Source organism: Anomaloglossus baeobatrachus, chromosome 5 (assembly GCF_048569485.1).
Source record: "Anomaloglossus baeobatrachus isolate aAnoBae1 chromosome 5, aAnoBae1.hap1, whole genome shotgun sequence".
Taxonomy (NCBI): Eukaryota; Metazoa; Chordata; class Amphibia; order Anura; family Aromobatidae; genus Anomaloglossus; species Anomaloglossus baeobatrachus.
Genome location: NC_134357.1, coordinates 52,221,863 through 52,249,411, shown reverse-complemented (window position 1 = coordinate 52,249,411; position 27,549 = coordinate 52,221,863). Strand labels below are relative to the sequence as shown.

The window sequence follows — 27,549 nt, the reverse complement described above, 5'->3', positions numbered from 1 at the left end:
ACCTGGAACCGGCGACAGACGGGATAATTTATAGTTTGTCTCCAAGGGAACCTGGAAACGATTTGGTTATTTGGGTATGCATTGCACTGTGGAGCCCACACACTTCGCTGTTGCTATTGTGTCTTCTCGAGCAATTACAACATTTAAAAGTTCTAATTTCTGATGAACAGATATAGCTCCAGGCCAAACAAAAATTACAGTTTCTATAGTAGGAAAATCATTTCAATTAACATATGTGATGATACAAAACTAGTGTTGAGCGGACCCGGACCGGCAAAACACGCGCGGTTTGAGCGGCAGATCCGAGTCCGACCCGGACGCGGGATTCCGGGTCCACGATCCGGATCAGTTTTTGTTTTTTTTTTCTCTCTCCCTGTCTGTCATCCAGGATTCCGCTCCCCATTGACATATATGGGGCCGGATTCCAGATCGGATCCGGACTTTTGTCAACCCGCCGCGGATCCGCCGGACCCGGATTATTGCCAGTCCGCTCAACTCTATACAAAACCCATGGACATTTCTCTACTGTAGAGGTCTAGAAACAATAGATGTCAGTTTATAAAGACTTTACTAATTATTTGTATCATTGCTCTGCTGTAAGAAGATTTATAAATATATGTAACATATGTAAATGCAGAATGCGTGTGTCATGCCATCTGATACCCTTTTTTGTTCAATGATGTTCCACTTTTTGGTGCTAAAAGTACTGGCTGCTGTATGATGGCTTCATCGCTTTTACCCTTTATATATAAAACAACAGGTAATCGTATTTTGTCCTAATTCTGCACAACCCTTGTGAGTATGCAATCCATTTTGTATTGTATAGAAACCATCTTGTCTTATAACTGAATGAGGTCATAGGGCTCAGCTAAGACTGATGGACGGGAAATTTCACATTTCTATACATACCCCTGCGGCTCTTATTGGTGCATAGTTACTTCTTTGTTTGGGATACTACAGGGTGGGCCATATGTATGGATACATCCTGATAAAATGGAAGTGGTTGCTGATATACCTTATAGTTTGTGGCATATTAGTACATGGGAGGGGCCAAACATTTGAGGCCGTGTGACCCCCAAAGCGGCCATCTGCAAAGCCACTATATTGAATTTAACTTTTCTTTTTCAATGGGAAGGGGGTCATGTGACAAATCAAACACAGAATTGCACAAGAATAACAATAGTGTGCTCACTTTTAAAGTAGCTTTATTCATTATTGAGTCATTGACACGTTTGTGACATGGAACGACTACCGTAAACTACTAAAAGATGTGCTCAAAGGGCTGCCCGCACATTGTCAATGCGATTCTCTTCCCACACTCTGGACACACAGAGCGCAATACCATAGAAGAAATGCTACCACAGGCCTCCTGTATCCGTTGTTTCAGGTGCCCCACATCCTAGATCCTGGAACTGCGATATTGTTCTTGGTGTATCGAGAGTGGGACTATACACATATATACACTACACACATCCCTGCGATTCTTATTGGTGCATAGTTCTGAGGAGTTGTTTCTTTGTTTGAGGTACTATATAACCTTGTCACATGATGTAATAAAGCAGAAACTTTCAATACCCCACAGAGTGTGTGTGCTGTATTGATTCCCAAGCACTTGTAAAACAAATCTTATTAATTTGGAGTTCCAATGGCATAGAAGGAGTGGATTTCGGTCACACCCCTTTAAAGGCAAAGCGGCTTTCTGTCAAAAACTGTTACACCAGTTCATGGGTTGCCCCAATATTGCAGTGCAGTTCTATTCACGTTGATGTAGTTAAGTTGCAAAACCAATACACAGCCGACCGGTTTGGCAAAGATTCCGGAAGAAGGTAGCCGCTGTGTAGAACATAAAAAACACTTATACCCACCTAGGGGGCAGTCTGGTCAGATTGGCATTGCTGCTCTCAGTCCGGCACCTCCTCTCTGCAGCGATCATGGTCCTTCTGAGGCTCGTGTGCACAGCGAGTCCTATGTCATCCACACAGGCCGGCATTGCAGTCCTGCGCAGGCACACTTCTCTCTGCCCTAATGAGGGCAGATCAAAGTATTGGAGTGTGCATGCATAGACGGTCTTTAACCTTTCCTTGCGCCAGTGCATTACAGTAGTGTGCTATGCCCTCAGTGGGGCAGATCATAGTGCGCCTGCGCTGGACCGCAATGCCAGCTTGGTGCATGACATAGGACACATCATGTACAGTGGGCTGGGTAGAATGACGACGGCAAGCAGCGACACTCATCGGACTGGACCGCCCCCTAGGTATTATAAAAGTGATTTTTACGTTATACAGAGCGGCCTGGGCTCTTATATACAGTATTGTGGAATGCAGTATATAAGAGCTCACTGGTGGTGGCCGCAGCTTAAAGGAAAAACTTGGTATCAGGTTCCCTTTAAGCCACTGAATGGTACTGCATCACATCTAGATAACTGCATTTAGAGATATATACACATCACATGGGCATTGCAGAGGTTCACCAACTTCTATAGAGGGATGTTATGCTCGGGGCAATACTCATTGTGCGGGAAGAGAGCAAGGTATGAGCTGTGACCATCACTTACTGCAAATGGTAGCTAATGTTTTTTTATATATAGTTACTACCAGTCATTGTAATGTAGTCTGATGAGAATGACGAATGGCCTGATTAAGGAGAAGTGATAGCTACAGAATAGGAAGAGTCAGACTTTTAGGAAACCTTATGTTCAGAGTAGAAAAAAAAAATTGGCAAGATTTTTTTTATGCTCTAGTAAGTATAGCTCATATACGATATGGAAAATGAAAACAAACGTATATCCAATCTAAAAAAAAATATGCTTACAATAACAAAAATACATATACTGTGTGTGTATACATATATATATATATATATATATATATATATATATATATATATATACACATACATATATATAATGTGTATGTGTGTATATATATATATATATATATAATACACATACACATTATATATATGTATGTGTGTATATATATATATATATATATATATATATATACACACATACATATATATATATAATGTGTGTGTATATATATATATATATATATATATATATATATGTATGCATGCATATATATATGTATATATATATATATATATATATATATATATATATATATATATATATATATATAATGTGTATTATATATGTGTGTGTAATATATATATATACACACACACACACACACACACACATATATACACATATATATATATATATATATATATATTATACACATACATACATACATACATACATACATACATACATACATGTATATATAAAATTCTACATACACAAAACCATTGTGCCTATAGTAAAGTCTATAACCCTCAATGTAGAGAAAGGCATAAAAATGTGAAAGACTGTCCCAGATTCACTGATTATCTAAGGTACGTTTGCAAGTTTTTAGAAGGAATTTTATTGTGACCGGTGGAAATGTATTGCTCGGCTCTGCACTTCTATAATAAGCCTCCTGACGTGCCCAGTGAATGTGTACTGGGTGAAACACGTTGGGACACAGACAAAATGAACACTGCTGCATAGGAATAGCGTAACAAGGTCATGAAACACTTGTACCACAATAGCAAAGAGCATAGCTAATCTGTAACAAATAATCCATTGCCACATATTGTATCTTTAGTTTAGTCAACAATTTGTTATCACTAGATATTACTCAGTGAATCAGGGAGAATCTCCTCTTCTACATAGGTCTCTGCTGTCAAGTATTTTTCACCTCTACATCTTTCTCTATCTTTCTCACGGGTTTACACTTGGTCATTGGTAAGTGCAATATTTTTACATCATTGGAATATAGATCAGAATTTGTAAGCAACTTAGTAAAAGCTAGAATTAATCCTATTTTCTTTCCACTTTGCTATTATGATGATAATGTGTAAAGTGGTTGTATGTTCCTATTGAATTAGTTTATTCAGTAACTATGTAAAATAAAAAAAAAATACTTAAAAGGGAATCTGTCACCAGGTTTTGCTCCCCCATCTGACAGCAGCATAATGTAGAGACAGAAACCCTGATTCCAGTGATGTGTCACTTACAGAGCTGTTTGCTGTCATTGTGTTAAAATCAATGTTTTCTCTGCTGCAGATCTAGCAGTTATACAGAGCTCATGAATATGCTGGACTATCTGCAGCACGCCAAGTAGTCTTGTAAAGATAAAATCACTGATTAATCAGCAGAAGATTATCAAAACTACACTAAGCAGCCCAGTAAGTGACACATCGCTGGTATCAGGATCTCTGCCCCTACATTATGCTGCTCTCAGATTCGGTGGCAAAAACCTGGTGACAGATTCCCTTTAAATTACATTACTTTTAAAAAGTACATGCTTTTTCAGTTGTGCCTAATTTGAAAAATTCACAAAAAAACCCTTTGTATTTAATAACGCTACATGTATTAAAACAAAACACAAAGAATTGCAAACTAACCTATAATAAAAAATTCTACAAACCATTTCACAGTCATGACAAATTAAAAGTTAAATCATGAGGTTTCATACCTGATAAAATTCCCGCAGCCAATTTTTTTGAAGGTTCTCTGTCTGAAACAATTAAAAAAATAAGACACATTTAGTAACCGGCAACAAGTTAAAGTAGAGTCATCACATTTTTTGTTCCATAAACTTCACTAAAGTCTGCTAATAAAAAACCCCACAGAAAATAAAAAAATAACGGTAACAGAACACAAATAAAAGTTTGATTCACCCTATGATTTGCAATATGTGACTTAGGCTAGTTTCACACTTGCGTTCAGCGCAGTCCGTCACTATGGAGAATAGCGTAGTCCGTTAACGCACTGCGCTATTCTCCATAGACTTGTATGGACGACGCACTGTAATGCAAGTGTCTGCGTTGCATCCGCTGGACGACGCAGCGTCGTTATTTTGACGCTGCGTCGGGCGGATGGAACACAGCATGTAACGTTTTTCTGCGCTTGGCGGAGTGTCAAAAAAACGCAATCTGCAGGAATCCGTGAATCCGTTAGGCGTCCGTTGTTTTTATAATGGACGCCTATGGTGGCGGATTCCGTTAGAATGCGTCATTTGACGGATTCCGTTAACGCAGCTGTCTTTACAGAACTGCACATGCTCAGATGTGTAAAGTCAAGGAAAAAAAACTACAACGGATTGCGTTATTTTGTACGATCTGTAGCATGCGTTGTGCCACTATGTGCAACGCATCCGTTGCATGCGTCACACAACGCAATGCTACGGATCCCGTCCAACGCAAGTGTGAAACTAGCCTTACTGAGCTCAAGTTTCACTTACTGACCGTTATATTCGGGGGAGTATATCACTGTTTGTCAGTAGGGATAAGCACACCTGCTGAACTGTAAAGTTCTGGGTTCGTACCGGACACCTGGTGTCTGGGGCTCAAACTCGAACACAGACTTTTCTAAAAGTTTGAGTACTGTTCATATGCTAATAAAGTTTGTTGAAAGGTTGTAGCGCAGCCAATCAACAAGGTTTTTTGCATGTGGAAGATGCCTGGACGCTGCTGTGAACTAACTAAATGATGTGGTGTCCCCTCTATTTTTGATAGCCAGCCAAGATAAAGCAGACAGCTGAGGATTGCAGCTCTCCGCTCTACCTTAGCTGGTTATCAAAAATAGCTTGGGCCCAATTCCATTTTTTATTTATTCAAATCATTTTTAAAAAAACGGTGTGGGGTCCACCTTATTTTGATAACCAGCTAAGGTATAGCAGACAGCTGAGGGCTGGTATTATCAGGCTTGGAAGGCCCAGGGTTATTTGACACACCTCAGCCTAAAAAACCCCAAAAACAAACAAAAAAAAGCTTGCAGCTGTCCAAGAAGTGGCGCATCCACTAGAGATGTCAATTCTGGTGCTTTGGCTCTTCCTGATTGCCCTGGTGCGGTGTCAATCGAGGTAATACTTTTGGGGTTGATGTCAGCTGTGAATTGACAGCTGGCATTAAGCCCAGGGGATAGTAATGAAGAGGCCTCTATCAAACCCCCCCATTACTAACCCGGCAAGTGTACAGTTAGACTGCATATTTAGAGAGGAAGTGGGCTTGAACTTTAGTGCTCCGTATTGAAAGTAGAAATCTTAATTTACAAGTCTTGCTTATGACTTAAGCCAAACCAGAATCTCAATTTGCAGATGCAGTATTTTGAGGTGTTTCCCCTTGTCAGCACAAAGTATGAGATCTGATTTGGCTATATGAGAGGCTTCTGTTATCCCTTAGATCCCAAGCATAAGCCTCTGTGTGCAAAGTAGGAGTCTGATTTAGCTTTATGAGAGGTTTTTATTACCCTTAGACCCAAGTCATAAGCCTCTAATAGAGTCAAATCATATCTTATGCTTTGCACTGACGAGAGGCAACACCACGACACATCAAGTCTGCAAACAGATTCTAGTTTGGATTTTATCCCAAGTCATGTGGGACAGGTCATTAAAGAGTTGAATTGACGTTGCTTAGGATTGCTACTTCCAATAGGTGGCGCTAGAGATTAAGTCCTCTTCCTTTATGAAAAGGCAGTGCTGGTCAGTAATCAGATGCAGACATAGAACCCCGACAGCATTTTGCAAAAACATCATCTATGTCTTTCTTTAGTCAACTCCTTTATTTTCTGCCTGTTATGCGGATAAAAGAAAAGAAGCTATATTCAAACCCAGGAATTGGCTCCCCGCTCTAATGGTCTACACTGGACAAGGGTGATCTCTCCTGATCCTGAAGCCAGTGACTCAAGTGGTGAAATGACTAGTGTCCATGACTTTCCTGTGCAAAGGAGACTGGAGAGGTACTGCTGGAGCGTGGAGCATATTCACAAAGAGTATTGCTTCTTCACACTTATCCAAGATGGCTCCCTATCTTTAAACACATACCCCCCAGTGTTGGAAAGCTGTTGACATGTCCACAACAAAATCTTTAATTACAGCCAATGGGTTACAATGCAAAATATAGATGAACCAGACTGCTCACCACTTTGGTAATTAGGAAGAGAGCCCAATATGATCCCACACATTCCAGCAGAGCATATGCCCACACAGGGAACACATTTAAATGGAACCTGTCACCAGATTTTGGCCTTCTGGCTGTGTGTCCACGGTAGAATGTACCTGCGGATTTTTCTGCATGAAAATCCGCGACTTTCGCGGCAAATCCGCACCTTATTTTTGCCGCGGATTTGCTGCGGATTTACCGCGGATTTTGATGCGGATTTTTTTTTTCCCCATTCTATACCCCAAATCCGCACCAAAATCCGCAACAATAATTGACATGCTGCAGATTTTTCCGGATCAAAATCCGCGGCAAATCCGCCGCGGAAAAATCCGCAGCATGGACACAGCATTTCCAAAATGCCATTGAAATGGCTTGGAAGTGCCGCTGTTGCAGAATTTCGGAAAATCCGCGGCAAAATCCGCAGCGTGGGCACATAGCCTAAACTAAAACTTGCACCTTAACACTAGAACTACTGGACTCGTGACACCTATATAGAAATACATGGTGCAAAGTAGTGAAAATGACTACCTCAGTAGTTCTAGTGTTAAACAGCACCTGTGCTGCATTCTATAAAGTTGCACGTAGTTGTAGACCCCAAAAATACCTTTACATACATGGCGTGAGATTTTATAAAATTGTCCAGTCCGGTCCGATGGGCGTCCTAATCTGCACCACCTGTCCCTCCTTTCACCTTTCTGTGCTGATTGACGTGGATGATGCCTCGGACGTCATCCACTTGGGCTGGCAAAATCTCTATAATCCCGGCTCGCGCAGGCGCACTTCACTCTACCCTATTGCAGGCAGAGCCAAAAACATAGGTGCGCCTGCGCAAACTGGCGAGTTCTTGGCGCAGGATTTTGCCCGGCGATAAAGCGGGTGATGTCATCCACATTACTGGGAAAATCTCACGCCTGCGCTTCGAATTCGCCGGTTTGCGCAGGCACACCTATGTTTTCAGCTCTGCCAGCAACAGGGCAGAGTGAAGTGTGCCTGCGCGAGCCGGGAATATGGAGCTTTTGCCTGCCTACGTGGATGGCGTCCGAGGCGTCATTCAAGTCAATCATCACAGGAAGAGGGTGAAAGGAGGGACAGGAAGCTCAGATTAGGACAGCCATTGAACCAGACAATTTACATACATGGTGGGAGATTTTTGTAAAGGTATTTTGGGGGGGGGGGGGTTAGGGGATAACATGCACCTTCATGGAATGCAGCACAGGCACTGCTTTAGGTGCTAGTTTTAGCTTAGAAGGCCAAAATTTGGTGACCATTAGAGCAAAATGTGTACATTAAGAAATCAAAAATCTCATATGCAACGAATTTACACAGAATTACAACCAAGAATAGTCATATGAAACCTTTGTAAAAGCAGAAACTCTTATCTTCCTTAACCAGAACCCAGGACACATTATTATTATTATTCCAACCACAAAGAAAATATAAAAACTTACAAATCACAAAATTGACTTAGGATACAGATATTCTTCTACGGAAACACAATGAAATACGAGAGCACTCCGTGTCAGAAACAAATTCTGATTATTTTACCAACTGAGAAAAGTGACTGGGATGGCACCGCACGCAGCGGCTGGATCATTACCGAGTGTTTCCTTGCCGCGGGGCAGCTACAGAACATTAGTCCTTCAGATATACTAACTTGGCCGACTTCCAAAAAAATGAACCTGGATTAACTACACCTTTTGACTTCTTTCATAAAAAGTCTACATACTAAACGACATAAAAAATAAACACATTTAACCGGAGGTTTTAAACCTTATTAACTGGTAATGACTATAATTAAAAATCCAGTCAAAACATGTGTACTGCTAAAGAAGGGGCCAAAGTTTCCAGTACAGGATTTACTTTATGTAGAGTCTGGGTTGGGTGATCCTCCGGGGATCCTTCGATAGATGTGATATGGAGAAGACTTTTCCATGTTCTTTTTTAAGATGCCCCACACTAAGGGATGAGCTTTGAAAACAGAAATGTTATAAAACCCAAATCCATGTATTAGTGAATTAAAGGGAACCTGTCACCAGATTTGGGAACTCTAAGCTGCGGCCACCACCAGTGCGCTCTTATATACAGCATTCTAACATGCTGTATATAAGAGCCCAGGCCGCTGTGTAGAACGTAAAAATCACTTTATAATACTTACCTAAAACTGTCGCTGCGGTGGAGTTGGGTCATATGAGCGTCTCCGTTCTCCGGTGTCAGCGCCTCCTCATTTGGCCATCTTTGTCATCCTTCTTCTGAAGCCGGGGTGCATGACGCGTCCTACGTCATCCACACTCGCCGGCATTGAGGTCCTGCGCAGGCGCACTTTGATCTTCCCTGAGAAGATCAAAGCATTGTAGTGCACCTGCGCGGGACCGGTGAGTGTGACGTAGGACGCGTCATGCACACAGGATTCAGACAGAGGACAAAAGATGGCTGAAAGAGGAGTCGCTGACACTGGAGAACGGAGATACCCATCTGACACGCACCAACCATTTAGGTAAGCATTATAAAGTGCTTTTTACGTTCTACACAGCGGCCTGGGCTCTTATATACAGTATGTTAGAATGCTGTATATAAGAGCCCACTGGTGGTGGCAGTAGCTTATAGTCAACAAATCTGGTGACCGGTTCCCTTTAATTACTCCTTTAAACACTAGAGAAAAGGATTTCAGTAACCCTCTAGATGTGCCCACACTCATGTCTAAAGCTTAGAAGATTTCAACAAACCATTGACTCCTCGGGGGGGGAAGAAGAATAAACAATGTCTATAGCCGACCAATGACCAATTGCCGGTGTTAAAATTTTTTCGTAAGAAATGTTTGAGTCAATGAATGTCCTTTCCTAGAAAAGGTGGCCTTGAATATTAGAAATAAGTAGTATGTAGTAGCCAAATATAACAACTTTTTAATGGCAGATGACAGGGGAAAGAGGGATCAGCCATATTGAATTCCAACAAGCTAAAAAGGGGTTGTCCACTAGTGGTCTATCCTTGGGTCAATTTCTGATCGGCCGGGGTCTGACACCTAGCAGCCCCGCCGATTATCTGTCCTCGGTGCCGCCGGTGGAAATGCTCAGTTTTGGAGTTGCCCCATCTTCTGATTGCAGCCATGGCAGAGTACTGCACATCCGCCTCCTATTGATTTGAATGGGAGGTGGACGTGCAGCTCCCTACTGCCATCAGTTGAGGGGCAGATCTGGAACTGAGCATTTTCGGCCGCCTGCAACCACCGCCGGCACCAAGGAGGGCTGCATGGCAGGGGGTGCAGGGTGTTGGACCCCAGCATTTCAGACATTGACCTCTCCTAGGGAGAGAACATCAATGTAAAAGTAGTGGACACTAATATCCTTAGTTACAAAAAAGATTATACCTTCCAGACACATTATTAACCCCCTTTCCTCCATCATAAAAACATGTATTATTCACCAAGCGGTGCATGCTTATGGTATCACCTGATGAAAAGGGTCTCCTGTGGCCTAAAGAAGCACTCCCAAAAAATGTGCTTTACATATAAAGGAAACATTGGCGATATTTACCTTAGTGTTATCCTAGCTCAAAAGCATTTATACATTTTTCCATCTTTCAAAAAACAAAAACAAAAAACAGATGCAGTACGGCACCATCGTGAAACCTGGTTCAGTACTGCGAGGCGAAGGAGGAGTGAGAATATCCCCCAAGGCTCTATGCAGCGGTGCTCACCAGAAAGGAACCAGTCTAATGGAGATCAACACAAGATGAAATCGTGGCACAACGCTGTTGCTTAAAAACTCCTTTATTGTGGATTCATGAAAGTCAAGCAGGTCAGAAACCAGATACTGGCACTTTGGAGGATGACAACAGTTTTGTGCTGTTGTGCTTCTACGGGTCCAAGGACCCGCAGAAGCCCAACAGCACAAAACGGCTGCTGCCTTTCATGAATCCACAATAAAGGACTTTTTATGCAACAGCATTGTGCCACAATTTCATCTTGTCTTCTGTTGACCTCCATTGGACATTTTTCACTTTTCATTATGGCCTCGTGTCATGTGATCACCCATATGACCATCAACCTACATCACGGTATTAACTAAGCACAAAGATTTGGAGGTGGATATAACCCCTGTAAAAAATAAAATTGCACCTTTAAAAGGTTATTCTAGTCTCTGTGCTACAGAAATTAAAATATATCAAAAACAGTGGAACCTCGGTTTATGAGTAACTTGGTGTGTGAGTAATTCGCTATACGGGTAAAGCTTGCTGCAAATTTGTAACTCGATTTACGAGCAAGCTTTGCTATACGAGCAAATACTCACCGCACACACTTCCGGTTCCGTAGGCACAAACACATACTGTACATATCATGCTCACATATCCTCCGTTCCCTCTGGGCGTAGTCCGCCGGTATGTGGGTCCGGTAACCAGCGCGACCGATACATGAGCTGCCGCTGTGCTTCCCAATGGCAGCGCGCTGACCAATCAGAGCCACTGATGTCAGCTCCCTGGCCAATCACAGAGGCAAGCGGCTCATGGCAATGACGTCAGCTGCTGAAGGCCTGACAGCGGCAGCCCTTGCATCGACCGCCATGGTTACCGGCGGACTGCAAGAACCAGGCCGGTGAGGGAACAGAGGATAATAGTGAGCATGCGCGCACGCACGCGTCTGTGCGTGCGCGTACGCACGCGTCTGTGCGTGTGCGCGCGTGGAATGGCACAATAGGGGACCAGGAAGGGACATGCTACAAGTTGTGGAACGGATTGTCAGCATTCCAATGATTTCCTATGGGAAATCTTGCTTTGCTAGACGAGTAAATTGGTTTATCATTTCTACAAAACACAAGAGACAAGTGGAACACAACTTTTTTATGGCGGTGCCATCTCCTACAAGGCTATGTGCTCCGTTTATACAATCAGTTTGGGCTGATACTTCTACTAAACTTTAGGCCCCTTTACACACTGCGATATTGGTCCCGATATCGCTAGTGTGGGTACCCGCTCCCATCTATTGTGCGACAAGGGCAAATCGCTGCCCGTGCCGCACAACATCGCCCAGACCCGTCACACATACTTACCTGCCCGGCGACGTCGCTGTGACCGGCGAACCGCCTCCTTTCTAAGGTGGCGGTCTGTGCGGCGTCACAGCGACGTCACTGAGTGGCCGCCCAATAGAAGTTGAGGGGCGGAGATGAGCGGGACGTAACATCCCGCCCACCTCCTTCCTTCCGCATAGCGGCCGGGAGGCAGGTAAGGAGAGCTTCCTCGTTCCTGCGGTGTCACACTGAGCGATGTGTGCTGCCGCAGGAACGAGGAACAACCTTGTTACTGCTGCAGTAACGATTTTTGAGAATGGACCCCCATGTCACCGATGAGCGATTTTGCACGTTTTTGCAACGATGCAAAATCGCTCATAGGTATCACACGCAACGGCATCGCTAATGCGGCCGGATGTGCGTCTCAAATTCCGTGACCCCAACGAGTTCGCATTAGCGATGTCGTAGCGTGTAAAGCCCCCTTTTCTGTATTCGCCCTTACCTTCTGATACAGTAGCAAATTATGGATGAAAATGACTGCTAACTGCCGGGTAAAGATAACCGGCTACGTAATAACAGGCGATTAACTATATAAAGAGATCTAATTTGAAAGTCGATAATCATGACATTTCAAGACTGCCTCATTACTGCCGGGCCCAGCTGGCGTCTGCTTCCTTTGAAGTTCTGCTTAATATATATTCACATACTTGAAGGCAAATGCTTTAAGTTGGATTGTGACTAATTTTATGTACATATATTACAAAGAGCAGCATTCCCAATTAAAATGCAATATATCTAAAGTTACGGTAAGCCTTGGAATAAATGACTCTGGGGTATGAAGAATTATTTACTTATAACAAAATAAATATTAGATTGTTACTTTGTTCGTGAAGATCTAACATTGTTATGAAACAGGGAATTACCCTCCCCCACCCCAAAAGGGAAAAAAAGGTTCGGGAAAAGTGATGATCAATTTATATTTCTTGGCCTTTGGAATAAGGCATGATGTTTGGTCTTTATGGCAGTGTTGTGTAGATTGCAAAGGAATGCCCATATTTATTGGAATTTTCGGGGCGTTTTCTGGTGGAATGTGGCTTAAAATAATCTCCATAATCTCAAATATCAGACTACCAGTCTAAATCTAATTAAAAGAGGTTGTCCGCTACTTTTGCATTGATGGTCTATCCATAGGATAGGTCATCAATGTCTGATCGGCCGGTGTCTGACACCCCGCACCCCCGCTGATCAGATGGTCTCGGTGTTTGTGGCGGCAGCCGGGGTCCAACATGCCACACCCCTGCCGTTGTCTGTCCCGGCGTTGGCAGCAGGCAACCGGAAATCCTCAGTACCAGAGCTGCTCTCTCTCGGATAGTGACTGGGTACTGCGCATCTGCCTCCCAGTCAGATCAATAGGAGGCGGATGTGCAGTACACGGCCGTGGCCACTGTCAGAAGACGTAGCAGCTAGGGAACAAAGGATTTCCGGTTGCCTGCTGCCACCGCCGGGACAGACAACGGCAGGGGTGTGGCATGTTGGACCCCGGCTGCCGCCGCCAGCACAAAGAAAAGCTGATCAGCTGAGGATGAGGGGTGTCAGACACCGAACGATCAGGCATTGATGACCTAGCCTAAAGATAGACCATCAATGTGAAAGTAGTGGACAACCCCTTTAAGTTTATAAGGGTGTACATACCCACATCACACAGGCTGTGTCCGGCTCAGACATACCCTCCCAATGGAGCACCTGTCTGCACAATTGTTCCCTATTCTTGCAGAATTAGGATATGTTCACAGTCCATCTTTTTAACTACAAAGATGCGTTTTTGGCCCCAAAAAACACACAAAAAAAGTACCTACATCAAAAAACGCACGAGTTTTTGCCACATTTTACCCAATGCATTTTTTTTTTTTTCATTAAATCCATTGTCTGGAAGGGCTCAAAAACACTGGAAAAACAAAAAAAATGACATGCTGCATCTTCAAAAACGCAGCCAAACCCCCCCCCCCCCCCCCCAAAAAAAAAAAAAAACAACCAAACACTGTGTAGACAGCAAAATAGAAAACTCAGACTTTGCTGGGGGAAGGAAGTGCATGCATTTAGGTGCATCTTTGTGACCTCAAAAATGCACTAGAAACACAGTAAAAGATGCAGTGTGTGACCATAGGCTTACATGTGCGCACACTGCAGATTTGGTGCAGAAATGTGTGAAATCCGCACCTTCTGGCATAAAAACACCAAAAAATACATTCGTATTGGTGCTTTTTTTTTTAATGACGTCAAAGGGTGGAAGGTCTAAAAAAAAATGCATGCAAAAAAAAAAACCATTAACAAGCAACAAAGCTTCAGCATAGGAATTCTGATTTTGGTGCAGATTTGTAAAAAAAAAAAAGCAATAAAAAACCTAATAAAAAAAATGCACGGTATGCACATAGCTATACCCTGCATAGGTATCCACTTTCCACCAGTGCAAAATTAGCTGTTTGCCAATCAGCTTATAAAGAAACTTACCATTTCACATGTCTTGGTATAGGATGTACAGGGGGAAGAGTTTGGAAATAAAAACCTTTGCCTTTTTGGAAAACCCATAACCCCCCCCCCCATCCTTCTGGATAGTAATTTCAAGCAATTTTCTTTCCCCCCATTTTAAAGTGCAAAAGTATATTTTGTGCATATATAATACAGAGTATCTTCTATGTATAAAAATAATTAATTGTGCAGAGGAAGACACTGTGTGGGTTGAATCAAAACGCATGAGATTTCACCATATCCGATCACTAACGACATTTATCTCGCACAGGGGAGATATAAATCACTGCAGCCATATTTTGGCCTGACACTTCACACATACAACGCCCTTAACAGCAATACTCGTTTAGCACGACACTCCGAAAAACACTATGAATTTATGTCAACGATAGATCATCTCTCATACAATGCCGCACAGAACAAGCTCCGTCTCCGCTATAAGCTGCCATTAATGGAGCTGCCCAGTCGTGTAGATACAAAAGCTTACATCATGGTAAAAATGAAAAAGAAAAAAAAAAAAAAAAAAAAAAAAGCTACTGAACCTTCAAATATGGATGGCGCCTACAAGTCCTCACCGTTCCTACAAATCCCTGCATGCTGCACTGCTAATGGAAACTCGCCTGATCACGTCCAGATGATGAAACCTCACCAGTGGGGTCTGTTACAGCTCATCAACATAGATAAGAAAAATGAGCTCCGAATAAAGACATTTAGAAAGATTTTTGCTGCTGAATTTGCAAACCTAATGATTCGTAGACTAAACAATAACCGTGATCACTGGGAGTCCAACCGCCAACACCAGTACTGATAATTGGGGCACTGTAGAGCCCCGTCAGAATGGAATGGATTGTCTTCTCGTTTATGGCATTGCCAGGGATTGTCGAGTGCTGTACTAGGCTATGTCCAGCAGTCCTCTTACCCCTCCCCCCCCCAAAAAAAACAAAGTGTTATTGGTTATGTACTATCAAAAAGAGAAAAATAATTAACGCAAGAAAGTAGCAACAGGTGTCGAGTAAGGCTGGAGCCACATGAGCGTAAGGCATCCGATGCGATATGCTAATGATCCTTGGCTCCAGTTATGATGCGAGTGTACGCCAAGTGTCATACCATTGTGATCTGATCCTGCGATCGGATCACAGCTGCGGAGGAGAGGGATTAATCTCCCTATCTTTTCCATTGTCAGCTGATTCGTATATCGCACTGCACTCTGGTGTCATCCAAGTGCAGTGCGATGTTTCACTCAATCCATAGACTTGTACGGGTGCGAGTGAATATGGATCGGATTACACCCACAGCATGCTGCAACTGCAGAGAAAATCACAGATGGGAACAGCCCCATAGACTAACATGGGTCCGAGTGGAATGCAATTTATCGCATAAAACAGCGTTTTACAGTAACAGCAAAATGATTGAGATTTCTTTAGTCTCATGCAGATGCTGCTTATTTTTTTCCTTGCAGATTTGATATTTCAACATTTCAATTCTTTCAGCTTTTCGTAGCATTTTTTACTTATTTTAACAAACAGATGTCAAAAAAATGTATCAAAAACATGTCAAGAACGCACATATTTTATGCAATGTTTTTCCTACCAACACTTCTACATTTGTAGCAGAAATATTCGCTTTAAATACTGAACTTTTCCAAGAACCTTGACCCCCAGCAGTTTAACTATATATTCAATAATAAAAAAAAAAATATCAAACGATAGTGTACAAGTGGACACCAGGAGTCAGTAAATATTATCTATGGACGGGGCTGCCAGATAAATCACAACTGATGAGTTGACAAGTCGGGGAATTTAATTAATTAGTAAAGGCCACTTTAGACACAGCGACATCGCTAGCGATGTCGCTCATGAAAGCACCCGCCACCGTCAGTTGTGCGTCACGGGCAAATCCCTGCCCATGGCGCACAACATCGCTAGGACCCGTCACACTATACTTATCTGCCTTGCGACGTCGCTGTGGCCGGCGCACCACCTCCTTTCTAAGGGGGCGGTTCGTGCGCCGTCACAGCAGCGTAACTAAGCGACCGCCCAATAGAAGTGAAGGGGCGGAGATGAACGGGCGTAACATCCCACCCACCTCCTTTCTTCCTCATTGCCGGCGGACGCAGGTACGATGTTGTTCCTCGTTCATGCAGTGTCACACGTAGCGATGTGTGCTGCCGCAGGAACGATAAACAACCTGCGTCCAAAAGGAGCAACGATATTTGAGATTAGAATGACGCGTCAACGATCAATGATTAGGCGAGTAATTTTGATAGTTAACGGTCGTTCCTGCGTTTCACACGCAACGACGTCGCTAACGAGGCCGGATGTGCGTCACGAATTCCATGACTCGACGACATCTCGTTAGCGATGTCGTTGCGTGTAAAGCGGCCTTAAAGATATAATCTCATGAGCATCACCTGCAGTGCCCGGACAGGGGTTATCAGCTTTATAAACTACAAGTACAGCAGCTTGTTAATATTCACTTTTGGAAACTTCTAAATAATTAGCAGTCATCAATCTTCTGGTGGGAATGGGGAGGAGGGGGTGGAGTGTTCCAACATTAGGAATGAAATGAAAAATTGTACTTTCAGGTGACTTGTGATGAGGGCGATCACCAGAGGAGCAGTGCTTGTACAGTAGGGACTTTAAGGTGCACTATCAGCACAGAAAGACTGTTCACACCAAGCACAAGCGCTCGGTGCATCAAGGTGGGGCCAATCATTACAGTGCACCTGCCCATCTGCTTGTTTTCTATCAATCTCCATCCTTCCCTCTTGTTTGATTGAAAGCTTTAGCTTCATAGACTCGGACGATAGATGGACGATAGATGGACGATAGATGGACGATAGATGGACGATAGATGGACGATAGATGGAAGATAGATGGAAGATAGATGGAAGATAGATGGAAGATAGATGGAAGATAGATGGAAGATAGATGGAAGATAGATGGAAGATAGATGGACGATAGATGGACGATAGATGGACGATAGATGGACGATAGATGGACGATAGATGGACGATAGATGGACGATAGATGGACGATAGATGGACGATAGATGGACGATAGATGGACGATAGATGGACGATAGATGGACGATAGATGGAAGATAGATGGAAGATAGATGGAAGATAGATGGAAACCAAGCAGGTGGGAAGGTGCATTTAAAGGAATAGACCAGCCATGATGCACCACTCGCCTGTACTTGGTGTGAACAGTGATTCTGGGCTGATAGAGTCCCTGTATGTTGTATTTTAGAACAATTTTTTTGGCTGTGCCAAACTTTGATAAGTCCTAAAAAAATCATTACTTCATCTAGATTTGTTCTGTCATTGTACACAGTGTAAATACGGTAGGGGGACAGTTTTGGGTTTGTAGGTTTGACTAGATCGGATATGCCCCAAATAAACCATTTCTCATTAGTGATGGGAGAGCACTAAAATGCTGGAATGCTCATTCTTCAATTCGAGCCGGTCAGATGTTCAGATGAGCTCAACGCGAGTAATGAGCATTATGGAAAGTCAATGACCAGCCTGTTCCGGGCCTCAGCTCACAAAAAGCCAGCCATAAACCGAGAATTTCCAGCCAGAAGGTACGGTATTTGTTTTTTTAGGCCACACTATGTGCAAAAACGTTATTTTATCCCCAGATTCTTCAACTACAACTTCCAGAATATATAAAACCAAAGAGCAAAAGATATATAGCCTATATGATAATGGCTTTATACTTTACTACACAAGATATACAAAAAAATAAATCAATGTATGAAATACATTCCCTTAACCTCCTGATGAAGCTGTGTAATGCTGCGAAACATGCAGTTTCATAGCATAACATCACCTGTGTTAACATGTCATTAGATCATTTTCTATACTAATGCCCCTTTTTCATCAATCTTTGGAACCTTCAATATATTTCCTGAATCAAGATCTAATATGTTATTGGATTAATTATTTGTAATAAATAATACTCACAAAAAGTTAGGGATAATTGGCTTTCGGGTGAAATTTCAGGATGATCCTAAAATTTACTCTAACCTTTTCAGGTGAACTTAATGTGACCTTCTATGAATTTTTGGATGCACATGTCCAACTGTTCAATGTTTCAGCACTTTTTACACAACTTGCTATTTTCTAACAAAAAAATTAATGCAAAATTCAAAGCAGGTGTTTGAACAATAAAATTTACTGTGCGATTCATGGATCAATTAGAATTTGTATTAAACAGTCCTCATGCTGTTGACATTTTGACATCATGAGACCAAGACGACACCTCACAATTGATCAGCAGGACCGTGCCATGGCAAGTTTTTAACACTGAAGCGGCCACTGAGCTTAGTGTCACAGAGTGTTATCAGCAGGTTGCAACAGAGATACAGAGAGAGTGGAAGAGTTACACAAAGGCACAGAAGTGGACGTCCTTTGGCCACATCACACGCTGACCACTTCATTGTGAACAATGCCCTTCGGAAGCAGATGATTAATGCCACACAACTCCAGGCACATTTAATTAAGGGAGGTGAGAGGCATTTAAGTGTAACGTCAGACCACTCAAACCAGTTTACATAAGCGAGATCTGTGTGCTAGATGACCTGCAAAGTACCTGACCACACCACCAGGCACAGGCAGCTTCTACACTGGACAAGAGACCAATGGACTAAGGACTGTTCAATGATGAAAGTCGTTTCATGCTGAGCAGAAATGATGGCCACTAATGATGTTGGAGACATTGAGGATCGCGCTATGCATCAGTCACTGTTGTAACCAGAAGAGCATTTGGTAGAGGTGATACAGTGTGGACCGGTGTGTCTAGTCAACACAGAAACTGCCCTGTACTTTGTCAGTTGTACAGTGCCAGCCCCTACTACTGGAACAACATCATTAATTCAGTCATTGTGCCTTTGCATGAAAAACACAGGCCTAATTTCATCTTCATGGGCGGCAATGCTCCAACTCATCAAGGTTGCATCAGTAGGGAATGGTTCCTGGAGGCTGAAGTACCTGAAATGGAGAGGCCAGGATGACTTTCTAAAAGTCTTAATCCCATAGAAAACCTATGGGATTGGCTGAATGACTGTAGAGGCCGTAACTCTGTACCCAAAAACCTCAATGATCTGAGAGCCGCCCTTCGAGAAGAGTGGGATGACATGCCTCCGCAGGCAATAATGCCAATTGTGAACAGCAGGAGACGTCGTGATCAGATGTAATTGATGCTCAAAGCCACATGCAAAGTTATTGAGACACTGATATTTTGGGGAGGTATACCCACCACTGTTGACGTTTGTTTCAATAAATTGTTTGAGATTAAGAGATCACGATCACATGCTTCTACTAAAATGCCCTACTTTCAAGATTAAAAAGTTCACGCTACGGTGATATTTTAAGTTTTACAGAAATTTCACCCCAAGGTCAAAAATCCCTAACTTATCTGGGCTGATTTGTGTCTCTTCTTTTTCCACCTTGGCTGGTGGGCAGCAGCACGATTTTATTGTAGCGACGCGTGACTGTAGCGGTTCATTTTTGTTTGGGACTTTTGGAGCTACCCATTAAAAGGGAGCTATGGGGTTCATTTTGGTCTACGTTTTGATAACTCCTTCCTGAGAACCCTGGGTGGAGGGGTCAGCTATTTAAACTCCTGAAGCTCTGATTCCCACTGCCAGTTAACAGCTCTACTGTCCTGGTATATACCGCTGTTCTCCTGTTTTGCTCTGGTTATTCCCATAATTTTACCTTGGCTTAACATTTGACTGCCCACTAGCTTTTCAATTTGACGTGATCTCTTGGCCTTGACCCTTCCTACCACTGGTTCACTCCTCCAGATGGCAACCCTTCCTTAGAATCAATCCTGTGGACCCTGTTGTAAAACAAGATCACCATACAGGGATGAAAGGGTCCACAGGGTCAATTCCAAGGAAGGACTGTTATCTGGAAAAGTGAACCTGTGGCAGAAAGGGTCAAAGCCAAGAGGTCACGTAAAATTGTAAGTCTAGTGGGCAGTCAAATGTTACATCTTGAATGCACTTTAATTATATGCACATCTATAGACTATTAAGATACATCAATTGTTATACCGACTTTGCCTCTTAATATACAGTACATGGGCTTCCAAGCAATATTACCCAAATACTGCACCAAACTGTTGTCACCTATTCTTGATATATTCTTTGGTGATGCCTTAAGCACATGGAAGATTTTTTTTTTTTTATTTCTTCCAACATTTTTCGGATACATGCAGATACCCAATAAACCTCCCCCTTTATTACCACGCTTAATGGTAATGGTAAAAAGATTTTCCACAACCATCCGCTGCGTATCCTTAACAGACAAAACATAAGACCAAGTGAATGCAGCCTCAGTATTAGAGACATTTACCAGAAGACCTTTGACATTTTAATGTTTATATTTCAGGCATCATATTATTGGCAGGTTTTACATAGATTCACAACTTGTTTCTGTGACTAATGAATGTGCCCTTCTGTCTCGTAGTCCTGTGTATTGCGAGAGGCAGCTGCACTGTAATGGCTTACAGTAGAGCTACAGCAAAGCGGCTTGTATGAAAATTGGGGTCTAGTAGACTGAATGTCATGAATGTTTCTGTACAGAAAATACTACGTGCAAGGCCAAATATCAATATGAAATATAAACCTACAGGTAAAATACAGTTTTGCTCAAAAGTTTTCCTCCCCCGGCAGATATTTTGCCTTCTTGGTCTTTTTTCAGCGAATATGACCCTAAGCACACAGCTACAATAACAAAGGAGTGGCTTCAGAACAACTCTGTGACCATTCTTGACCAACCCAGTCAGAGCCCTGACCTAAACCCAATTGAGCATCTCTGGAAAGACCTGAAAATGGCGTCCACCAATGTTCACCATCCAACCTGAGAGAACTAGAGAGTATCTGCAAGGAAGAATGGCAGAGAATCCCCAAATCCAGGGGTGAAAAACTTGTATCATTCCCTAGAAGGCTCATGTCTGTACTAGCTCAAAAGGAGGGTGCTTCTACTCAAAACTGAGCAAAGGGTCTGAATACTTATGACCATGTAATATTTCAGTTTTTCCTGTCTAATAAATTTGCAAAAATTTCTACATTTCTGTTTTTTTTCTGACAAGATGGGGCATGGGGTGCAGAGTGTACATTAATGAAGAAAAAATGAACTTTTTTTTGAATTTACCAAATGTCTGCAATGAAATAGAGCGAAAATTTAAAGGGGTAGAATACTCTGTACCGTGTGTGTGTGTTTAATAAATATATCTATATATATATATTATATATATATATATATATATATATATCTCTATATCTATATATATATATATATATATACACACACATACATATAATACCATTGTAATATATGTCACTATATATACGGTGTATATATATATATATATATATATATATATATATATATATATATATATATATATATATAATCTCTATATATATATATCTATATCTATATATCACACACACACACACACATATATATATTACAATATGATATATATAATATTGTAATATATATATATATATATATATATATATATTAGTAATATATATCTATATATATATATTTAATATGGTTTATATATATATTTTTATATATATCTATATATATCTATATATATCTATATATATCTATATCTATATATATCTATATCTATATCTATATCTATATATTATATATATTTTACACTTTATTTTTACACTTCGGCTGTTAATGTTCCATGGTAAAACGCTGCATGGGCACAAGAGGTTGGAGAACAAGAGACACCTGTAAATGTAGATTTGTTACAACCTCACAAACTAAAGATTAATGTGCTAGCAAATATTACAAATGCCTCACCACTGTCTCTTGAGTTACGACAACTAATATGGGGAATACGATTTCTTTGTTATACGATCATCATAGCGGTTTTATTTCATCTGCGCGTTTATCCCTCAGGGATGGACTGTTTTGCAGACTATTAATTAAATCAATGGTCCGCTAACTCCAAGGGGAAAATATAGACACTAATGGAAGCATCAGAACCCAGGAAGACAAACTACACATACACTCCCTCACCGGATCAATACGGTAACATCGGCTATTCTCTGTGGTGATCTTAAGGAAGTTTTCTGAGACTTTGATAAGGATGATCTACCCATAGTATAACTCAAACATGACGGGTGGTGGTCGCTGGCACACTCTTCATGACTAGAGAAGAGTAAATCTGAAGTTTGGGTTTGGTACCAACTCAGACTTTTGGAGATCGATGCTTTTAGTATGCAAAGCATTCTCTCAAGCATCACTGTGCTCTGGTACGCTCAGTGCTCAGCCCGGTGTGAGCCTCTTGCAGTGTTTAATCGGATCACACTGGGAGTAACAATAGCGTGATCGGATGTAGTGTGCACCACAAAAAAAAAAAATGAAAGGAAAAACTCTGCGTGCCCTCCCAAGGAATTTATCTGTATACTGTTGGCTGCGTGTGGGCAGACACCCAAACTGCCCAATTAGTGTCTTCAAATGAAGTTTAGGTCAAGTCTGGATCCAAAACTGAACTTTAAAAAAGTTCAGAGGGACCAGCAGAACCCGAACGTTTAAGGGTCCGCTCATCTCTGCCTACGATCAGTTGAATGAAGGGGGTGACGGCGGTCTAAAAGTGGCACAGGTCTGTCCATTGAGTAGTGGCAGTAGATGGTGCATGCTTTCATGAATATTTGGGACCATCACACCATAAACCCAGCTGTGCTACTTGTATTACACCACATCATTAGGGGCACCCAGGCCCCGTAGTCTAGGGAGGCACAAAACATCTCTTCGTTCAATATCAGAATTCCATCAATTTTGTTGACCGATATGTAAGGATAGACTATCACTATTAAAAAGTAAAAGAAAAGTCCTTTACAATTTGCCAAAACTTTCTTTAAATAATATTTGCCTTGTGGATATAAAAAATAGGTAAAGAGCAGAAGGAAGCAACTATTTTCTCAGGGTAATCTTGTATGCGGCTTGATTCATACGTCCGTCACAAAGTTTAATCTGCCCAATTGGACTGGAGTAAGGTATTCTTCTCTGATGAGTCTAATTTCCAACTTTGCCCAACACCTGGTCGTCTAATGGTTAGACAGAGGCCTGGAGAGGTGTACGCGCCACAGTGTCTTGCACCCACTGTGAAATTTGGTGGAGGATCGGTGATTGTCTGGGGATGCTTCAGCAAGGCTGAACTTTGCGAAGAAAATATTAAATCAAGCCGCATACAAGGTTATCTTGTAAAAACAGTTCCTTTCTTCTGCTCAGGCAATGTTCCCCAACTCTGAGGACTGTTTTTTCCAGCAGAACAATGCGCCATGCCACACAGCGTCACATGCCACACAGGGTCAATCAATGTGTGGATGAAGGACCACCACACAAAAACCCATTTCTTGGCCAGTCCAATCTGAAGACCTGAACACCATTGAAAAACTCTGGAATGTAATTTAAGAGGAAGATGGATAGTCACAAGCCATCAAACAAATAAGAACTGCTTAAAATTTTGGGCCAGGAGTGGCATAAGGTCACCCAAAAGCAGTGTGAAAGACTGGTGGAATGCATGCCAAGACACATGAAAGCTGTGATTAAAAATCACGGTTATTCCTCAAAATATTGATTTCTGAACTCTTCCTGAGGTAAAACATTATTAGTATTGTTGTTTCTAAATGATTATGAACTTGTTTTCTTTGCATTATTTGAGGTCTGAAAGCAATGCATTTTTTTTGTTATTTTGCCCATTTCTCATTCTCAAAAAATAAATACAAAATTTATTGCTTAGAAATTTGGAGACGTTGTCAGTAGTTTATAAAATAAAAGAACAATTTACATTTTACTCAAAAATATAAAGAGAAATCAGAAAAACTGAAAATTTTGCTGTGGTCTCTTAATTTTTCCCCACTAAATTCAACATATGGAAACTTGAATTTTTCCATACTTACATTAGCGGGAACAATAAAGCTTTATCCCTTCCACAATTGTGGGTGTGGCTACGGAAAGTGAACTCTGCTTCCCAAAGAGGTGATAAACACAGTTAATTTAGGTTTTGGGGATCACTTTGATACAGGGCCCTGAAGGTTTGGATTTCTTTTTCCCTTAAAGAGGACCAACCACCAGGATTTTCCTATATAAACTAAAGCCAGTTCTATACTGGTGCTAGCATGCTGATTCTATACATACCTGTAGTTGTGAGATCGGATGTATACTTTCTGAAATACAGGCAAGTAAAGTTTGTGAAATTCAGTGTTATTTGATTGATAGGTGCAATGGAATATCTAATAGGTTGGTTGGGTTTTGCTAGTTATTCCCGCCCCTGTCTACTGCCTGTCCTTTTTCTCCCTCCCTCTTCCCCCTGTAATAACAAAGACAGGGGCGAATGAAGGACAGGCGCAGAAAGGGGCAGGAATAACTAGCAAAAGCCGACCCACCTATTAGATATTCCGTTGCACCCATCAATCAAATAACAGTGCATTTCACAAAGTTTACATGCCTATATTTCAGAAAGTATACATCCGATCTCACAACTACAGGTATGTATAGAATCAGCATGATAGCGCCAGTATAGCACTGGCTTTAGTTTATATAGGAAAATAATGGTGGTTGGTCCTCTTTAAGGGAAAAAGAAATCCAAACCTTCAGGGCCCTGTATCAAAGTGATCCCCAAAACCTAAATTAACTGTTTATCACCTCTTTGGGAAGTAGAGTAATAACAAAAGCGTTAATTAAATAAACTGCATTTTGTGTCATCAGTGTTTAATATTTAAACTAGTTTGGTGATCGGATACATTTACGTATGACAAACATAGAAAAGAATAAGAAATCAGGAAGGGGCAAACCCTTCACTCTGTGTCATAGTTTTCAGTTTTGCTACATTTGTGGCCTTTTTTAGGCCACGTTTACACTGCAGAGATCTTAAAAATGACAAGACGGAGGAAGAAAAGTCATTTTCAAAGAATTGCAGAATCCTTAAAAATCGGAGATGGAGCGTTATAATGCTTAATGTTTAGTTCTTATGTCACACAGAAATAAAAATAATGGAAACAGACAAGTCGGTTTCTTGCTTTTGACTTGTAAGAATTTAGAGTTAAACTCTTGTGCTGCAGATGAAACCTCACATTGAGATGCAAGACACAACCCGGAGCAGAGAACAGCCCGCGCCACTTCCTTTATGGGAACAGAGGCTTATTACACAAGGTGCTCCATCCGGATAATGAGAGCATTAGGCATGCACGTTTGTTTTTTATATAATATATATTATATATATATTATATATCTAAATATATATATAAAAAATATATATAAATATATATATAAAATATAAATAAATATATATATATACACATACACACATATAAAATATTATATATATAAATAAATATATATATATATATATATATATATATATATATATATATACACACAAAATATTATATATATATATAAAAATATATACACATACATAAAAGCCACAGGATCAGCTACAAAACGTAGACATCCTGCACAGTCTAACAGATGCCACTTCATATGGCTCTTGGCCCTAGCTCCCAAAAGGAGGGTCCGGAGCAGGACGACATACCACCTATGGTAACTTGTCTTTTTGTTGTAAATAGTTAAAAAATATAAAATAATAAAAATAAAACAAAACTAAAAAACAGCCATAAAAAAGTAAAAATAAAAAACAAAAAAAAAAAGGGAAAAAAAACCAAAAACTAAAAAAATATATAATGAGTTTTGTAAAAATTGGGAAATTTAAATTACTCATTAATAGAACACATGGAAATAAGCAACTGTGATATCAGCATTCAGCTTTTCTCCTCTTGGACAGATTCATTCATTCATTCACATTCATTTACTGAGATAGGCGATGATAGTTGGTGCTCATAAGATTCCATGCATACAGCAATAGGGAGGAGCTCTGCTTCAGCTCCTCCCCTCTACATAGAATCTCATCAAAATCAAATATTTGCTAGAAGAGACAGGTCAACAAAAGGTAATTAAACCTAACCATAATACTTGACCTTGTGTCAGCGCTAATTATTAGAACAGTGCCCAGTCTGGTAAACTCCGACGTGCAGTCTTTTTCCAGGGAGAGAGTGGAAAAAGACTGCACGTCTCTGGAAAAAGACTGCACGTCGAAACGTGCGTAGGAGCTTTCTAGACAGGGCACTTGGTTTCTCAGGTAATGATGATTTGTTTGGATTAGATTTACATCTTAAACCATGCATTGTTTGTTATCCACATGGGGTGTTTGGATTTATTAGTGCCACTTGGTGTTCAATATAACGGGGCTATACTTCATTTCCTCTAGCATATGTTTCACATTGCCTAGGAGGGGCCCCTATCTCTATCTTATCCCCTGTGTGATTGTACTGTGCATGGCTTAAAGTTAAATTAATACTCTAATTATGACTATACATGTTACACCTTATTTGCCTGATTATAGCAATTGTCCTGTGTCTCCAATTCTCTGCTGATATCATGCCACTATATATGATTTGTTGTTTACACTATTTTGTTAATAAAAATTTTGAAACCTCTTATGTCGGTTCTGCGCAAATTTCTTATATGATGTTCTATAGAATCTCATCAGCAGCAACAGCAACTGCCATCTCCTGTCTCAGTAATGAAACATTGTCTTTACTGAATACATAATTTAAGTTTAAATTGTAATAATTAGAGAAATCTGCTTTTCTCTCTGCCAGGACCCGCTACATAGACGATGTTTTCGTATTGTGGCGGGGGACGAAGGAGACTTTTTTTCAGTTTGTCTCAGACATCAATCAGAACCCCCTTGGTCTTGGTCTTCATTTTATGGCAGAGAGTAGTGAAAGGGAGCTCTCTTTCCTGGATATCCTGGTTACAAAACAGGCAGATGGCACCCTTGCTACAAGTACCTTTCGCAAACCCACTTCGTCGAATTCACTCTTGCGCTGGGAAAGTAACCACCCTAGACCCCTTAGGGCAGGCATCCCGAAGGGCCAATACCTGCGGGCACGTAGAAACTGTTCGACCCCCTTGAATTTCTCT

The 27,549-nt window shown here is 41.2% G+C and overlaps 1 protein-coding gene across 1 annotated transcript in view; it reads right to left on the bottom strand.

The window, feature by feature from the left end:
- INPP5A (inositol polyphosphate-5-phosphatase A) overlaps positions 1–27,549 on the bottom strand; it is a 550,538-nt gene that overhangs the window by 386,794 nt on the left and 136,195 nt on the right. Inside the window, exon 2 of the mRNA XM_075351609.1 lies at positions 4,527–4,568. Within this exon, the coding sequence (XP_075207724.1) occupies positions 4,527–4,568 (42 nt within the window). The remainder of the gene's footprint in view (positions 1–4,526; positions 4,569–27,549) is intronic.